This window comes from Myotis daubentonii, chromosome 13 (genome assembly GCF_963259705.1).
Source record: "Myotis daubentonii chromosome 13, mMyoDau2.1, whole genome shotgun sequence".
NCBI lineage: Eukaryota > Metazoa > Chordata > Mammalia > Chiroptera > Vespertilionidae > Myotis > Myotis daubentonii.
In genome coordinates this window covers 44,723,716-44,742,393 of record NC_081852.1, presented here as the reverse complement: position 1 = coordinate 44,742,393, position 18,678 = coordinate 44,723,716, and the positions used below count along the sequence as shown (strand labels likewise).

The window sequence follows — 18,678 nt, the reverse complement described above, 5'->3', positions numbered from 1 at the left end:
GGTAATCACAGGTGAGCTCCACCCAACCTGCATCTCAAATGAACACACTTCAGAACTCCCAGATTCAGGGCAAGGAAACCAGTCACATTCCAGGAAAGCATTTTCATTTTATTGAAAAATTATTTACAATTCATTAAGTCTTCATAAATGCTTTATTTTAAAATTAAAGTATTTTTTTTTTTTTAACTTTTTGTAACCTGAAGAAAATTGGGGAGAGTGGGGTTGGGGAATAGGAATGAGAGTGGTTACAGGCTCCTTAGGGATTCTGCAAAGGGATGGAGGTAACACAACAGCAGTGGCCTGAGCCCTGTGGCCTAAGTGGTAATGCAAGAAGACTGCATAACAGTTCTTACTTGAAACTCAGTCCCCTGGTTTGGGTCTGAGGCACCCAGCACAGGGCGGAGTGAGGGGGTGACACTTTGCTATTCCTACCAGGCAAGAGTAGGTGTTGGGGGCAGGTGGTAGCCTTGGAACTATCTAGAAGTCATGCACTACTGAGCCTCAGGCAGAGCCAGGCAAAGGATGTGAAGTCAGTAATACATTGCTAATACGCTGCTGGAAAAGGCATCACCAGCTGGAAAGTCTTTACTTCCACACGCCGTGGCCCTCCTGTCTGCAACACCTGCTCCGGTTCGGAGGGGGAGAGGGGATGAAGTTATGTGGGGTGTAGGCTGTACAACAGCCTAGGTTGTGCCAAGAATTTCTGAGGATTTCCACTTCTCGGTGGGTGCCAGCTCCCCCCATCAATTTCAAGGACACTTGCGAAGACCACTTACAATTAAAAATCTGTCTCAAACTGCCAGTGCTCACTTCACTGTGCATTGCAGAAACTTTGGGCTGAAAGCTCCACTTTCCGTTAAAATAGGTTTTAACCCTTTGTGGATCCAGGACCTTTGAGGATCTATGAAAGCTTTAGCCCTCTGGAAAACAGGCATAAGAACACAGATACTAAATTCCTAGTGTTAGGGGTTTCATAGACCCTATGAAGTCCAACCAGTGGACCCCCTGGGGTGATGGACCCCCAAGTTAAGAACCCCTGAGTTAAAGGTTCCTATGGATAAGCTGCAAATAACCCAGAGGAACCATCATGTGATTACTGACTGAATGGGTGTGGGGCAATAGGAGTAATGGTTGTGGAGGAAGGGGAGGTACGCCTGGTGCCCCACCCCAGGGAAAAGTTAGGGAATGGTTTGGAGATTCAGCAGGCAGCACTGGATCAGGGCGATAGATCAGGAAGGGACTTGGGGTCCCAAAGACCTTCACTTCCACATTTTCCCTAAGGCTGGCTCTGTGTCCCGATCAGAACTTTTTTATTCAAGTAGGTACGTGCAGTCATCCTGCCATCTGATGGTTATGCTTGGAATTGCAGCTGCCCCCACATCCAAGTGAAATGGCAGAAATCTATTATGTTCTTGGAATGAAGTACACATGGCTAACTTGCTGGGGGTGCAGTAAGGGGTAGGGGTGGGGGGAGTGGATGAAAAAGAGGAGTGACTCTTCAATGTTCCTGTGTAACGCACACTGAAGTCCCATGAGAGCTTGCATCCTTCTTGGCTGACGTGGGCACTCTTTGGTTTGTCATGGCTAAACTTGCTTCAACAGCTTAGAATTTTTCCATATATACACACACATATATATGGGAAAATATATATTTGCTTTGATTTGAACTTAAAACCTGAAGCTCCATCTCTGGCTCCCAATTGGGTCTCTTTGTTCCCGGTTCCTCCTCTCCCAGAGCAGATTTATTGATGGATTGGTAACTGCTGATTGGGAGCCAAAGCAGATGTGTCCCTGGGAAAATCAGTGACTTGAGGTTCCATCTGGCATTCTTTCCACTCCAGCTGAGACCCAGTTCCCAGGCTGCTGGAGCCCTTATCTAACAGGAAACTGGTCACCAACAGTTTTCTGTATTGTAATGTCATGCCCACATGGCTGAGTCCAGCTGCCCTGAAGTTCTGGAGGAATTCTTGGTGCATCTTCTGAACACACCGTCACGCTTGCTGCTCCAGCCTCCGCTGTGCCTGTCAGCAGCACCTTCTGAGCTAAGCTACGCATGAAATATGGCATCAGGGGATCTCAAAGAACAAAAAGGGCATTAGGGGTCCCAGAGTGGTATTGCCAGCCTGGAGTCATGTCTTCTCCAGTCCCAGGCTGTGCTGTGGACGAGGCCATTTCTAGCATGTTCCACTCGAGGCACCTCCTTCCATCTTGGCCACTGCAGGCTCTGAGTCCAACTGGAGGCGATGAGGGAAAGTCTGCTAAACTGACAGGGGTGAAGAGGTGGTGAGGGAAGCAGAATGCTCTGTCACCTGTGGGAGGCCTTGGGGAGAAGCAGATGACAGCAGGGTGGGTTCTCCCCCAAAGCTCTGGAATGTCACACACCCAGCAAAAGTTGTCTGCCCATCATGTGATGAGAGGTGTTAAATTGGAGTTCTCCTCAGAGGCTCTCTCTCCATCGGGTGACCTCTTCCTTTTTCGACCACCTGAAAAACACAGTTTGTAAGGATCCATCTGTAGGACTCAGAGGACATTCATACTCCCTTGGTGGTCCAAGCTCTCTTCAAAATAGAAGCAGAAATGGAGACAGTTTGGCAGGAAGCAATCTGCATTGTAACCTGCTGCTGCTATCAGCATATTTACATTTTTCAAAAAATATATTTTTATTGATTTCAGAGATGAAGGAAGAGAGAGATAGAAATATCAATGATGAGGGAATCATTGATTGGCTGCCTCCTGCAAGCCCCACACTAGGGATCGGGCCCACAACCCAGGCATATGTCCTGACCAAGAATTGAACCGTGACCTCCTGTCCTGGTTCATAGGTCAACCATTGAGCCACACCAGCCAGGCAGCATATTTACATCTTGAAGGACTAGGATGCACCTTTCCCCTGAGATGACAGCTCTACAAAGCCACAAACCCAGGCTAGTGCCAATGGAATGGAGATTTCCTGGAGGGAACCGAGTAAGGCCCATGTAATGCCTGGGGATCATGCCTTTCTCATCCTCTGATCCCCAATTATCAAGGATGCAATAACAGCCCAGGGCCTATGATGGATTCCCCCGACTGTACCTCACTAGGGTTCCCAAAAGGAGTCACTGGTTCCTCCTCCATGAGGAAGAGCCTAACATGCTTTTTCTACTACCCAGCTGGTAGGTGGCTTTCGTCTGGGTGAGGAGATACTCACTCAAGGTTCTCAGCAGCCTCTTGCCCATGGTTTCCTCAAAGTCACTACTGCAGGGACTGGTCTCTGTATCCAGGTTGATATTACAACATTCACTATCTGATGCTGAAAGGAAAGAAGAAAGAACACAAGTGTTTCCAATGTGCATACCCAGGGACCAAGGTGGGATGATTCTGGCTGACATTTCTTAGCAGGTGAGAGTGCAGCACCCGTGCTAAGGCAGCAGTGGCTCCAACAAGGGAGGGATGCCCAGGGAGCCTTTAGCAAGGGGCACTTTAGTGCCACAAAAGGAACAAAGAGACAGAGAACAAGAGTGGGAATTAACTACTCAAACCCTGTTTGGCAGGAGAGAGAAGGGAACAAGATGTTCTCTACTCAGCATTTTTTGCCGCACAAAAAGCACATTTGAGGACAGGTGGTGATGTGTCCTTCCTCTATTTGTACAGATCCTGGAAAACCACAGGGCTCAGTAACAATTAAGCACATGCCAGGTCTTCTCCCACTGAACCCGGTGAGAATTCAGAAAGCCCTAGAATCTCAGAGCCAGGAAGGAGCCCAGCTCTTAGTGCCAATGCAGGAAGAACCTAACCTGGGAGGCAAAATGATGTGCTGGAAATGGCACTGCACCCTAAGCCAGGAGGCTGAGTCCGCTTCTAATGCAGCATATCGATGGGGCAAGTCATCTCCCTTCTCCAGGTCTCAGGGTCCTCATGTGCCATAGAGGAGGATGGGTTAGATAATCTCCAAAGACTATCCCATCTCCTCCATTCTTATTCTTTTGGTACAATTTCTCGGTACATGTTTTAGCTACTAAATTCAGTGTGGGTGGGAGAAAAAGAGCATCAGTCCTAAATTTAGGTCCTGGAACAGTAATTATGTATGTCCCAGATTTTCTGCGTTAGCTACAAGTTCAAACGTATCTCGGGCAAGCATATCTTAGGCAAGAACAGAAGGACCTTAGGACTGCTGGGACTCTGGGAGCTCGGAGCACCACCACCATCAAGACAGAGGCCTCCAGTGTCTCAGAGGGAGGTGATACGGTCTCAGACTTACGGTGTTAGAACAGCTCCTACAGATTACATCTGGTCCCTGGGCCTCAAAGGAAGGGAAGAGCCCTGCCAGTGAGAGTGATGGCTGACTTCAACGTCCTAATCTGGAAAGTAGCCCTAACAATAACTATGCACTATTTAGAGATCATGGCACCAAGCACTGGAAGGTACCCTCTGTATGTGTTATCTCATCAACGCTCAAAGCTACTTTATGAGCTAGTTACTGCGATTTGTATCTATTAACATAAGGAAATGTACCTATTAAGACAAGAAAACCGAATCTTCAGATAAAGTAACTTGCCCCAAATTGCATAGCTCCTAAGTCAGTGGTTCTCAACCTTGGCTGCACTTTAGAATCACCTGGGAATCTTTTTAAAATCCTAATTTCTGGGCCTCATCCTCCGGAAATTGTTTCTTTGTTACTAATGATGAGGCCCAGAAATCAGGATTTTAAAAAAAGATTCCCAGGTGATTCTAATGTGCAGCCAAGGTTGAGAACCACTGTCCTAAGTGAAGGAGCCAGGCTCTGAACCCAGGTGGAAGCCTAGTTCCAAACACACTGTCTTCCAGGGTCTGATGCACGGTAGCTGCCCAGTAGACGTTAGGAGGCGTAAGGAGGCGGGACATTTTACACGGGGGCTGGGATCCCAGGCTCCCCTCACCCAGTGCCCTGTGGTGAAGCCCCCCTGGCTCCTGGGGCCCAGTTTCCCTCCCGGACCTGCTCTTGTGGGAATGGCTGCAGGAGACACCGAGAGCTGCTGTGTGCTGTGCTCCTGGAAGTCTGTCATATCCTCCTGGGTGAAGCCCATCTCCTCCATCCTCAGGTACACGACCTCGCCGGGGCTTCTCAGCCCATCGGAGCGGCTGCCTGGGGAGAACAGCATGTGTGTCACCTCTCTGCTTTGAAGAAGACCCGGGCTCCATGAGGACAAGATGGCAGCTCGGGACAGCCATGAGGAGGAAGGCAGGGCTGTCCTCACCTCAAGGCAGCCCGGCCCATCCGCCTGACTGACTTACATGGAAGGCTGTTCCTGTTGTTTAGGATGACAGCAGGGTCATCCTTGGGGGTCTGGGGTGTGCCCCTGGTCGTGGGGGCCTTGGTGGAGTCTCCGTCAGTGAAGGCCTCCATGTCGGGGGACTGGGGTGAGTTGTCCATGTGGCAGGCGGTGAGTGCATTCTGGTACTGCTGCCGTGTGATCTGGGAGGAAGAGGCAGAGAGGGGCAGAAGCTCAGGAGACGCTGGGCAGATCATTCCATAGATGTGGCCCAAGCTCAGACGCAGCCTCACCTGGGTGCTTTGGAGCCCAGGCCTCCGTGACCTGGGATCCATGAACTAGGGGCCTTACCCAAGCTGGACCAGGCAAGGAGTTGAAGACAATGAGAGGACCCTTTGTTTGTTTGCCACCAGAGTTCTCACTGTCGTTTTTATTTGCTCTGGACTCTTGTTTTATTTTTTATTTTTTAAAAATTTAAATTCTTTATTCTTTAAAGTATTAAATATGTCTCCTCCCCCGCCCCATTGAGCTCTCCCCAGCCACTCCCACCCCCCAGCACATGCCCTCACCCCCATACTGTCTGTTTCCATTGGTTATGCTTATATCTTTGTTTTTTTCTAAAAAGATTTTTTTTTATTGACTTTTAGAGAGAGAGGAAGGGAGAAGGAAAGAGAGAGAAACATTGATGTGAGAGTGAAACGTCAATCGGCTTCCCTCTACATGCCCCCATCTGGGGATTAAGCCAAGCAACCTAGGCATGTGCCCTGACCGGGAATTGAACCGGCAACTTTTCACTGCCTGGGACAACGCCCAACCAATTGAGTACTGGCTCTGGACTCTTAAAGTGCTCCTGGAGGAGCTAAGTCTTTACTTGAGACCCTGGAGAGGATAGAGGGCATCTTCAGTTAGCAGGGTGGTTGCCCACAGAGAGGTTTAAAACACAGGTGTGGAGAGCGGCTACAGCATTTGGACAAGTTCAAGCCTGGGACTAATGAGAGGGCATGATCCTCTCGTGGCAAAAGCCACGTGCAAATCCCAGCACAATTACAGCCAAAGACTATAGTTGTAAGCTTGAACCTATGGTCCAAACCTGTGGTCCCACGTGGCGAAGTGATATAGGCTGTGGGAGGTGCAGCAAGTAAACAAAGCTTGAGCAGGTGCATGTAATTGAGTAGATTTGAAACCCACGAGAATGAGAATGTTGTAACCACGCCCTTACTTTGCCTCGTGGAAACTGGTTATAAAAATAAAGACTCGGCTTGCAGGCCGTGGCACTGTCGCTAGCTCTCCATCAGAGAGGACAGCGTCCCACCCAGACCCAGCTTTCTTCTCTTCCTCAATCCTTCACCGCCTCCTCTCAGGCTCACTGAACCTGGCTGTGCAGGCGCGGCACACACAGGCTTATACTATTGCCAAGAGTCCTCTTCCTAAGGGTCAGTCAGTGGGGACTTGGCAAGAACGAGACCCCCAGCTTGTGTCAAAGGCTGAAATAAGAAACCTCCATGTGAAGAACATGAACTCTGGCAAAACTGCAGATGAAGCCAATATGTGTGTGTTTTTTGAAGCCTTCTATAGTTCTATCCTTCAAGAAATTATTGCCAGAAAGAAGCTCCTTTCTCTAGGTGAATTATGATGGGAACTTAAAGATCCACTGTTTCTGCTCTTTTGCTTTTATGACCAGGAAGCTCACAGATAAGTTTCTATTTACTTTCAGTATCAAACTCATTCCTGATAGCTTTTTTACCAAATTGGTTTACAGTCTCTTTTCAACTTCTAACTTAAAACATAATTGAAGTATTTACTTATTGAAATCATATAACATATACTACTGGAAGTGCTATAAATATCCTAAAGAGATGGAACTAGAGATTAGGTTCTCAGACGTTGGTGAAAGCTCTAGTGCTAATGTTACCCAGGAGGGCGTGCTTTTGCAGATAGAGGCTGGGATATGAGGACGGAACCTTCTATCTACACTGAGTGGCCAGATTATTATGACCACCTGACATTTGTAGGCAAATTAGCTATAATTTCGCGCTGAAGTTGCTAGAGGGCCAGACCATTATAAATAGGGAAGCAGGTTGTTTACCATGACAGTAGAGTGGTTTTTTTCTGAAGATATGGGTAAACAACGCGATTTAACAGCCTTTGAACGTGGGATATATATATACTATATAGTGCATAACGGCTTACAGAGCATGTAGGTATGTGCTATCACCTTTGCTTGTCATAATGACTGTATGGGGTGGGCGCGAGAGGTCTCCTACGGCCCATATTACGAGTAAGGAAGTGAGGTCTAGGAAGGTTGAAGCACTTGCCCAAGGTTTGAGAGTTAGCAGGCCTTCAGCGCCCTGGCCAGAAGTTCACCTTTAACCAGTGTGATGTCTCCTATCATTTTATAACTTTCATCCCTCAAAACACGATCCTGCAATTTAGGGATTCTGCCACCAGATGGTGATGAGGCATCTTGGTTGCAGTCACACGAGTCAGACTATGTCATTAGCCAAATATCCTTAGTTTAATAATGACATTTACAAAACACATTTTTTTAAAAACAAGCATAAGGATTCTTTGATATCTTCATAGCTTATTAACCACTATTAATCACAGCTTTAATATCTTTCCCAGATAATCTAGGCATACTTTTCTATCTAATATTGTAACATATTGTGAAGTCGGTTTACTCCTGGACTTTATAACCAGTTCTAGAACCTCATTCTATCTGGACATGGAAAGCCCTCACAAACTGCCCGCAGCCAGTCACAGGGGCTTCCACCAATAAAAACACCCATTTTGTACAAACTTCTGTCTAGGTTCCTAACAAAAACTCTCTTTATGTTAAAAAAAAAACAGGGGGTGGGGGTGGGGTGGGAGAGGTCAGTAAGAGAGAGCCTACATCATGGTCCTAATAGTCCGTTAAATCAGGAGGAGGGGATTTTTAACTTTAGTCTAAAGCAGTGGTTCTCAACCTTCTGGCTCTTTAAATACAGTTCCTCAGGTTGTGACCCAACCATAAAATTATTTTCGTTGCTACTTCATAACTGTAATGTTGCTACTGTTATGAATCGTAATGTAAATAGCTGACATGCAGGATGGTCTTAGGCGACCCCTGTGAAAGGGTCGTTCGACCACCAAAGGGGTCGCGACCCACAGGTTGAGAACCGCTGGTCTGAAGCATCATCTTAACTTACATTAAAAAACAAAACAAAAGAGAAACCAACAGCAACATAAAACAAAAGCTGTGTTAAGTTTGAATTTTCAAATTCCTTGTATAGAACCAACCATTCCAATCAGAGGTTTTCATTTGCTAACCAGGAAGGGGGCTCTCACCAGACACCAGATCCGACCACACCCAGAACTTGGACGCCTAGCCTCCAGAACTGTGAGAAGTGTTTGTTGTTGAAGCCACCCAGTCTATGGTAATTTTTAGAGCACCCCGAGTGAACTAAGACCAATGCAAAGACCTGAGAAACAAACCTAACAAAAATTCCCAGTTCAAAGAGAATCCAAAGGCCGTACTCTGGCCTAAAATGCCAGGTGACTTTGCTGCTAATGCTCCAGTCTCATCTCACACCCGCCTCTGCCTTCGCGCTCAGACCCTGGAACCCCCAGCTCCTTCCTGCCTGCTGTTTCTGTCTTGAACATTCTCCCCACCTTCCCTTTCAGGTCTCAGCAAAAATGTCCCTTGCTCGGCCTGCTCTGACAACCATTTCTAAAGCAGCCTCCGTTTATCCCCCGCCCTGTGTATTCCCTTCATCGTCGTTATCACTACCTGGAAATTACCTGGGTTTTATCTATGTCGTTACCTGTTAATCATCTTTCTTCCCCTAGGACAGTGATGCGAACCTTTTGAGCTCGGCGTGTCAGCATTTTGAAAAACCCTAGCTTAATTCTGGTGCCGTGTCACATATAGAAATTTTTTTGATATTTGCAACCATAGTAAAACAAAGACTTATATTTTCGATATTTGTTTTATAGATTTAAATGCCATTTAACAAAGAAAAATCAACCAAAAAAATGAGTTCGCGTGTCACCTCTGACACACGTGTCATAGGTTCGCCATCACTGCCCTAGGAGCATGGAAGGTACAGAAAGGCAGGAGCTTGCCGTCTTGTTCGCTCCCGTAACTCACCAATGCCTGGACAGAGCCAAGCGCAGTGCAGACGTTCAGTAAATATTTGAACCACTTACTCTATTGTGACTTCCCATTTCTTTTCCCACAAGTCATGTGGCCAGTACCACCAACCATAAGAGTTAGCATATTAGAATTTCCCTTCTCCCATTTTTTCCTACCTCCACTTCTGAGGAAGGTCTGCAATGAGAGGGCTTCAGGGCTGGAAGCCATAGGGACAAGAGTCATGGGCTCTGGCTTTCTGAGGTTTAACCTCATCGTCACATTATCTTGGATCATAGGGGAATGGGATGCACATCCTGACCCCCCAGCCACCTCTGCCGGCAGGATCGAGGGGACGGTCCACCCGGGGGAGTTACCTTTACAAACTGCACGTCGCTGAGGATGTGGACTGAGTAGTCAGGAGTGTAGAGGTTGTTGCTACTGCACAGCTGGGTGTTGCTGCCCCCAAAGTCACTGCGCTCACGGTTGGGCGACTCGGAGCGGTTCAACCCGCTACAGCGCGAAGGGGAGCGGTTTACTGCAGATGATGAGGGAGAGGGGAGGGAGAAAAGGCAAGGAGGGGCGGGTGTGGAGAAAGGAGAGGGGAGCAGAAAGAGGGAGAAGAAGAGAGAGGTGTTGTTTATTGAGGGCCTGCAGGACTTTAAGACAATGGCTACCCTGGGTGGTGAAACCAGGCCCTCACCCCTCCCATCAGAGCCCAGAAAAATGCCCAGCTGCCCACGGATGTTTATTCCTTCGAGGAGCAAACACCCAGGACAGGAACTCATGGCTCCACTCTGCTCAGGCTCCTCCTGCTCCCCAAGACCTCACCCAGGGTTGAGTGCCATGGAGAGAAAAGGGGCTCTGAAAGAAAGCTGATGAAAAGTGACCTCACGGGTTGATCTGATCATAAATTTCTAACTGGGCAGTCATGCTCCAGGCCTACAAAAAGGTTTAAGCAAGCCCTGTCCATTGCTCTTGTGCACTGAGGTTCACACGCCTTTGAAATGCCAGGGTAACCCTCTTTATCAGACGCTTTGGGGAGGTAACCACCCTCAAGGGAGCACATACTCTTGTAACTTTCCTCTGTGCCTTGCTTTCTCCCACCTCCAGGTAACTGACCTTACATTCCCTCCTTAATTCCAAATGTATCGGAGGAACAGCAAAGCTGTCATTCTCTGGGGCATTGTGAGATCCTGCTCCCTGGCATGTTGTCAGTTTGGCTCACATAAACTCTCATAAAAATGCCTACAGGTTTGGATGTTCTCACATTGACAGTGCAGGTGAGGCCCGTTTGTGAGCGTGGTTAGCTACCCAGCCCATGAGACCTTCTCCAGGGGTGGGCAAACTTTTTGACTCGAGGGCCACAATGGGTTCTTAAAATTGGACCGGAGGGCCGGAACAAAAGCATGGATGGAGTGTTTGTGTGAACTAATATAAATTCAAAGTAAACATCATTACATAAAAGGGTACGGTCTTTTTTATTTTTTTAGTTTTATTCATTTCAAACGGGCTGAATCCGGCCCGCGGGCCGTAGTTTGCCCACGGCTGTACTAGACTGAGTTTCTTTAGATAAACTCCATTCACAAACCTTATTTTAGAAAGGCCAAGATTCGCCCTCAAAACCATCTGCCACAGCACCGATAACCAATCCGCACTGCACTGATGCACTGCAGTGGGGATGACCCAGGTCTGCCCCAACAATGGCTGGGCCCGGGACAAGTGGAGGCCCACAGACCACAGGGCATATATTTAAATCACACTAATAAACTGTTAAAATAGGTTCTATCGTTGTCCTCAACAACCTGGAAGGCCAGGTCCAACTCCTTAGAGTTTTATGCCAGAAAATAGAGTTGTATGAGGAGGACCAATCCCCAGCACCCTTTTGGAATGGGGAATTCTGGAATTTTGGTATCTGAAATGTGGTCTAGGACAGTGGTTGGCAAACTGCGGCTTTCGAGCCACATGCGGCTCTTTGGCCCCGTGAGCGTGGCTCTTCCACAAAATACCACGTGCGGGCACGCACGTACAGTGCATTGAAACTTCGTGGCCCATGCGCAGAAGTCGGTTTTCGGCCTGGGCAAGTCTATTTTGAAGAAGTGGTGTTAGAAGAAGGGGGGGTGTCAGTTGGTCGGGCGACGGGAGATGTGGCACAGGGGGGCCGAGGGATACGTAGCGCGGGAAGTGGGAGTGTGTGTGTGGGAGGGGAGAGATGGGGGGGGCACGCACAATTCATGCATGAGTTGAGAAGGGGAGAGTTGGAAGGGGTCGATCTCAGTGAACGTACCTCAATCAAATTGAGGACGTCTTTAGCAAAGGCCAGCTTAGGAGTACCCTAATTAAGTTAATAACAATGTACCTACCTATATAGTTTGTTTAAAAAATTTGGCTCTCAAAAGAAATTTCAATCGTTGTACTGTTGATATTTGGCTCTGTTGACTAATGTGTTTGCTGACCACTGGTCTAGAAGAAAGAACACAGGTTCTGGGTGGGCACATCCCTTTGGCCCTGCAAATTCCTCACCCCACAGAGAGGGCCAGGACTTAGGAGGGCCAAAGTGGGGCCCTCTAGTGTGGGGCTAGGTCAGGGCACCCTCTAGGGCCCAGCGGTTCTCAACCTGTGGGTCATGAACAATGAAAATACATCCTGCATATCAGATATTTACATTAAGATTCATAACAGTAGCAAAATTACAGTTATAAAGTAGCAACGAAAATAATTTTATGGTTGGGAGTCACCACAACATGAGGAACTGTATTAAAGGGTCACGGCATTAGGAAGGTTGAGAACCACTGCCTAGGCCTAATGGGGGTGGGGAAGGAGTAAGACCTCCTGAATGTTCAGTTTTTTTTCTTTTCTATTTTCAAGAACCACCTCTTCGGAAAGTTCAATTAAGACTCTGTTACTTGGTTTCAAAATGAACTATGTGAATTACCCTCCCCAGGATTAACAGGAGAGAGGTTCTGAAGATGACGCCAGCTTTATCTTAACCTGGGCATAAGACCCTTCCACCCCCCAGCTTCCCAACTGATGCTACAATGCATTTCTTCTAAAAAAAGAGGAACAGGAGCCCTCAGCTTCTCATAACACAGACTTAGCGCAGGGGTTCAAATGAAGAGTCCGATCATTCAGAGGTTCTGCTCCTTGTTCTTTCAGGGTAGAACTTCAGGAATTTAATTCTGTCTCTTGAGATAATGTTGCCATCAATTAAAATATCCCATTAGCATCTATTTGGAGTGAGTCCTGAAGCACTGATGATCTGGTCAGCTGCCAAGCTATTATTGTTGTCTGGCAAACTGTGTTTCAGAAAGATTAAACCAACAATAGGTTGAGTAATTTCCTCATTGAAACCATAATATTCACTGCCTCGATAGGATTATAGAATTAAGGATTTCACTTGTCTTCCCCATCTCAGTAAATGTCATTCACATATACTGCTATTTAAATCAGAAACCTGGGAGTCCACCTGACTCCTGCCACCATCAGCCCCACATCAAGTCCTCTTATCTCCACCTCCGACATTATAAGCCCGTCTGCCTCTCTGACTCTACTCCCGTCGGAGTTATCATCACTCTCATCTGGCCCACAGTCTGGTCTCCCCACTTATAATCTTATTTATAATCAGTTCTCACCTCAGCGGCCAGAAGCACATTTTAAAGACACAAATCAGTTTCCTATTGAATGGGGAAAAAATCCACACTCTTTGCTGGGACCCTTAAGCCCCACCATGACCTGACCTCTGCTCTTCTGTTGGATCTCATCTCGGGATTCCCTTCCCCTCCCCTGCTTGCTCTGCTAGACTGGCCGCCTTGGGGATCCTAAATCATGCAAGCATCTCCCCCCTCAGTCGATACTATTTCCTCTGCTCCCCCTTCTCTCTCTCTCTCTCTTTTTTATTGCTTAAAGTATTACAAAGGGTATTACATATGTGTCCTCCCCCCCCCCCGCCCTTGACAATCCCCTGGCCTCCCCTACCCCCCCAGTGTCTTATGTCCATTGGTTATGCTTATATGCATGCATACAAGTCCTTCGGTTGATCTCTTGCCCCTCCCTCCTGCCCCCAACCCTCCTCGGCCTTCCCGCTGCAATTTGACAATCTGTTTGAGGCAGCTCTGCCTCTCTATTATTGTTCAAAAGTTTATAATGGTCTCTATTATCCATGAATGAGTGAGATCAAGTGGTATTTTTCCTTCATTGACTGGCTTATTTCACTTAGCATAATGCTCTCCAGTTCCATCCATGCCATTGCAAATGGTAAGAGTTCCTTCTTTTTTACAGCAGCATAGTATTCCATCGTGTTGCTCCCCCTTCTCTTATCCCACCTCCTACCCACCCAGCCTTCAGCTCCCCAGCCCCACATTCCCATACTCACCCCTTCCCCCAACCACTCTCACTTCCCAGTCATTAGGTCTCAGTTGAAACACCACCTTCCCTGAAGACCTGGTCTGGCTGCCCCAAGAAGATTCCTCTATTTTCCTCTATCACTGCCCTCTGTTCATTCCTTCAAGTTTTAATTGTCCACTCAATTTAACTAAATTCCATGAGGACAGTGACCTTGTCTTTTCTGGTCATCATTGTACACCCAGTACTTAGCACAGTGCATGGCCTAGAGTAGGTGCTCAATAAAAATGTTTAGAATGAATGAATCAGCACGTATGAGTCCCTTAAGGAACTTTTAAGTTTAAAATCTAAATTTTATTTTAAAAAAGGTTTCAGAGATCTCAAATCATCCTGGAATCAGAAAACCTTTCCTCTGCAACTTAAAGTCATTCTGAGAAAGCTAACATCTCCAAGAAGCTAGGAGTGGGCAGCTGAAGAGTGAGATCATGTGCAATGAGAATCACAGGGCACCGAGAAGCCTCAGGCGCTGGCCTGATAGCAGCTTGAGGAAGAGGCAACAGGAAGCATTAGAACTTTCTGTTTGTTTGCTTGTCTGTCTAATAAGCTTGTGAAATAGGCTCGTTTGAGTCAGAGCCTCCTCCAGAGTAACCAAGGACTGAGAGGGACAGTGATGGCGCCACGGAGAACTGAGCGAAGCGCCAAGGTGATTGTAAAGGGCAGTAGAGTTGGGCAGAAAAGTATGTATTTCATTTCTGGTCCCAGTTCCTTGAAAACAAACTGATTGAGTTCTGGCTTGGCTAGATCCATTTGTGACGTTCTAAGGTGGTGGCCGGCTAAGTCAGTGGATGGTGCTTCCTTGGGCACGTTGTTCTGGCAACGGTTAGGGAGTCCTGCAGGAGAGCGGCTTCTTTGGCATGTGAGTGGAATTCAGAAACCATATCTTGACCTGGTGGGCCCTGTCCTCAATTCAGTTTAGAACAAGGGGAGAGAGTGTGAGCAGGGCCTGTGGCTTCAGTTTCACTCCTTGATAACCCTCCCTTTGCCTGGTCGGACATGTGCTTCACATACTCTACACCTGCTGTTCCACCTTCCCATCCCTTCTGTCTCAACTCAAGGTACATTCAAGGAAGATGACAGGGAAACACAGCCCTGTCTTATCTACTAAACAACTTCCATCCATAGAAGGTTCTGCCTGAATTACTTCTACTCCCTGTTGGAAACGGAGGCAATAGCTACTACATCCGGATTCCCCCCCAAAGCTCTCCTCCTCACTGACACCCAGCTTAGGACTGTCACCCTGTTGCCACTCACAAGGACCTGCATGTCAAATACAAGCAACATCACTGTTGTGCTGGGATGAGAAACATGTTTTTGTTTTGTTTTTTTAAGTAAAAACAATGCTATTGAAGGTTTATTCATAAAACCCTGGAGGATTCCAAACACAAAAAGTTCCAACCATCTTACAGAGGTCTGGTCTATAAAAGTAATTTTTAAAAGGAAAAGAAGCCCTCGTTTCATGACAAAGAAAGTCTCAGCTCATCGAGGGTTGTGCAAGATCCATGTTTTCATGTCCCGGAGCCTGACATTCCTCAATAGGTGGGATGCGATGACTCGGCATTTTGGTAATTGTGCCCATACACGCAGAGGTTTCTGAGCAAGGGACATGGGCATGCTTTTAATAAAAAGGAGAAGAAATCAGTAACAGACGAGTGTCCCAGCAGCATGGCAAACTAGTTCAAGTTGTATAATTCTCCTTGGCATTTCCTAAGAGCACAGAGGCACAGCTTGGGGAAGTAAAGCGAGGAGGGAAATCCTAACTGTAGTACAAAGAGGTCTAAGAGGGAACAGACCAAACTGTGATGCATAAAACTGACCACAGGACCCCTCACAGGGGTGAGGCCAAGCAGCCGGTATATCACTTGTCGACTCTTGCTCATCATGGCCCTGGAAAGACAGGGTGGTAGAAGACCAGGGATTTCTACCTTAGACCTCCAGGTGCCATGGAGAAGTGTGGCAGAACTCATTCTGCAGTCTTTGCCTAGTCAGTCTGCAAGACAGATCTGCCCTAGGTGGCAAACTGGCGTTACTGAGGTGGGGTGGAGAAGACACTGTGGTGAAACTGGGGGTGGGTGGAAGAGGACTTGCCACTGTAGTTGGGGCTGGATGGAATATCCCTTCACTCTTCATTGATAGGCAGGGGCTGAGGAAACCTATACACAGCTCTGGGACTCTTGCTTCACTTGTGACAACTGTATCAGGAGAGTGATCACAACTCTATCCCGGGAGAAGGACCCACAATACAGAAGAATCCCCACTCCCTGTTCAGTCTGAGGATCTGAGGGGGAAGTGAGCTTCAGTGGCTGCCTGGGTACATCTTTTGGAGCATTCAATGAGGCCCAAGGGGGAACAGTCCACATTGGTCATGGTCACTGTGCCATGTGCCATCTGTGTTCTCCAAACTGCACGGGGAGTTTAACTATAGAGGCTTATAAGAGCACAAACGAGGGTTATAAACATGCATCATTCTGGGGTAACAGTCAACATCAGACAACCAAATGTCAAAAGCACTCCGTCAAAGCTACAATGTGAACTCTGCAAATCAGCCCAAGTTGGGAGCCCAGATGAACTCGCTCACGTTACATGAGGCTTTAATGGTTCCCAAATGTTTACGACGCAAGAGCCAACCCAAAGGAATATTTCCACTTACCACATTTCACAAAGTAAAATGATTATTTTTAGGGACTCCTCATATATTCTGAGAGAAAACTCTATTCTCGTTGATCTCAAAGCACATTATAGATGGACAGTCAAGCATTGAAAAGGAACCCTTGCTCCCGCCTCTCTCCTGCCTCTGTGCTTTTGTGGGTTCGGAAGGATTGTGAAATCATCTCTGCTGAGAGAAGAAGGAATGAATCTGGGGAGAGGGAACGATAACTAACTGCAGCGGGCCTCATACTCTCAGCGGGTTGGTCAGAAGTTTTGCGTTTAAGTGAAGACGCTTGCAAAGCTGGCTAATTACACCCTACTCGGGAGTTAATCCACAGACCACTTTGCTCTCCTCATTCCAAACTGAGGCTCAAACAGAAGGAAACTCATTATGGTTGATATCTGGTACAGGGACCACTGGCCTCGCTCCAGCGTGAGCACCATCTTCTTTAGCACATCTGCTTTCAAAATGCAAACAAGTCACAACCCTCTGGGGGGCACAAAATGCCTACTTTCAGAGGGGCAGCAAGGTCCTGGGCTATGGGAGAGCAGGACCTAATAATCTTGGATTCTAGTCCTCATCCCTCTACCTGCTTACTACACCCATGACACTGATCCAATGACTTAATTTCTCAGACCTATTGCCTCCCAACAACAATTCCTGCCCATCTCCTAAGGTGGTTGTGAGGATCAAATAAAATGAAGGTTCCTTTTAAACTTAAAGGCCCTATTAATTTCCAGTATTTACATTCTTGCCTGTGTAAGATGGGGGTAAGACATACTATACATAATATGCTATCTGGATTACAAATCAAGTATGGTGGCCAGAAGGTGCCAGGATTGCTTTCCACAATACTCCTATGACTGACGCTTCTGCTGCTGCTGATATGGAGCAGAAGCAAGAGTGACAGTGGCAATACCATAATATAGGTATGAAGATGTCACCCAACTGCTGGGAAGGCTTGGTGGTTGGCTATAGATAGAGACCAGACAAAAGAAGGTAGGGAGGAACCAGCCAAAGGAGAAGCAAGGCATCCCCACTTCTCATTCTCTCCTACTGTGCTGGTCAGGGCTCCACTCTGCAGTTAAACCAAGGGTTGGAGTAAGCTGGCCTTGCTCTCACCTCCTTGTCCTTCATCTGTTTCCTATTGGGTTGAAAATGGGGTGGTGGTGGTTAAAAGAGCTTCCAGGAGCACATGGCAACAGCCAGTTGGATGGGAAGTCTCAGTGCCTGGCAGTGGTTCTCAACCTTCCTGATGCCGCGACCCTTTAATACAGTTCCTCATGTTGTGGTGACCCCCAATTTCATTGTTACAAATTGAACATAATTAAAGCATGGTGATTAATCACAAAAACAATATGTAATTATATGTGTGTTTTCCGATGGTCTTAGGCGACCCCTGTGAAAGGGTCGTTCGACCCCCAAAGGGGTCGCGACCCACAGGTTGAGAACCGCTGTGCTAGGGGGTCTCGCCCAGAAGGAATGAGACACCTTAATCTCTGTCTGACACTAGGTTACCATGAAGGTCTTCATAATAAACACTGATGAACTAGAATTAACCTTTACTTTAACTGGAAGTTACAATTAGCTAGGCTGTCTGGTTAACTGAGGGTTAATTAAAAAGGAAAATATACCCTGACTTGCCTTTTTTTTTTTTAATGCTTTGATCCTTTTGGTTGAAAATCTTTTAAAAATGGGCATCTTCCCTTTTGCTGAAACTCATAGGACATTCTTCATTCACCAAGATTCCCCATATGTAAAGGATTGTGAAGGTCCATGATGTAGTCATTTCTAATTTTGCTGGCATGTGGGAGTAGACCAGTTAGCTGGCAGAGGCACCAGTTTGGCATCTCATACTGAACATACTGTCCTTTGGTCATCGTGAAGGCATGGGCTCTCACAAAGTGAGAAAAATTTTATTTCTTGGTGGAAAATCACCATCAAGTGAGAGAGAAAATTTGAGAATGTGGTTGATGTATCTTGTACAGATAAACATGGGAACCAGATGGTTTTTGATGGGAAAATGTGATTTGGGAGAAAGGAGAAGTCAACATAAATACTTTTGAAGTTGCAAACTTGGGGGTTTGAGGTCTCACATAGCCTTTTTTGAATATTGAGGGTTTACTCTGCAGATAGCAAAACACAACTGGATTTTTGATGACTGAGAATATGGGGGGGGGCCCTCAGAATCATTACCATAGCACTGGGATAAGAGAGACAGATGTAGAGGGTGTGGGAAATTGTGTTCCAACTTCAGAGCAATTGAACAAATAAATTCTTGGCTTGGTCAT

General features: G+C 46.9%; 1 protein-coding gene across 3 annotated transcripts in view; it reads right to left on the bottom strand.

The window, feature by feature from the left end:
• Window positions 1-87: 87 nt before the first annotated feature.
• CNNM1 (cyclin and CBS domain divalent metal cation transport mediator 1) overlaps window positions 88-18,678 on the bottom strand; it is a 51,607-nt gene continuing 33,016 nt past the window's right edge. For 2 of the 3 annotated variants that reach the window (XM_059661021.1, XM_059661023.1), the window contains 5 exons: window positions 9,717-9,877; window positions 5,251-5,431; window positions 4,952-5,101; window positions 3,188-3,289; window positions 88-2,483 (listed from right to left, as the gene is read on the bottom strand). In XM_059661021.1, the coding sequence (XP_059517004.1) occupies window positions 2,404-2,483; window positions 3,188-3,289; window positions 4,952-5,101; window positions 5,251-5,431; window positions 9,717-9,877 (674 nt within the window). In that variant the 3' untranslated portion in view covers window positions 88-2,403. The remainder of the gene's footprint in view (window positions 2,484-3,187; window positions 3,290-4,951; window positions 5,102-5,250; window positions 5,432-9,716; window positions 9,878-18,678) is intronic. The other variant, XM_059661022.1, reaches the window with a different exon arrangement.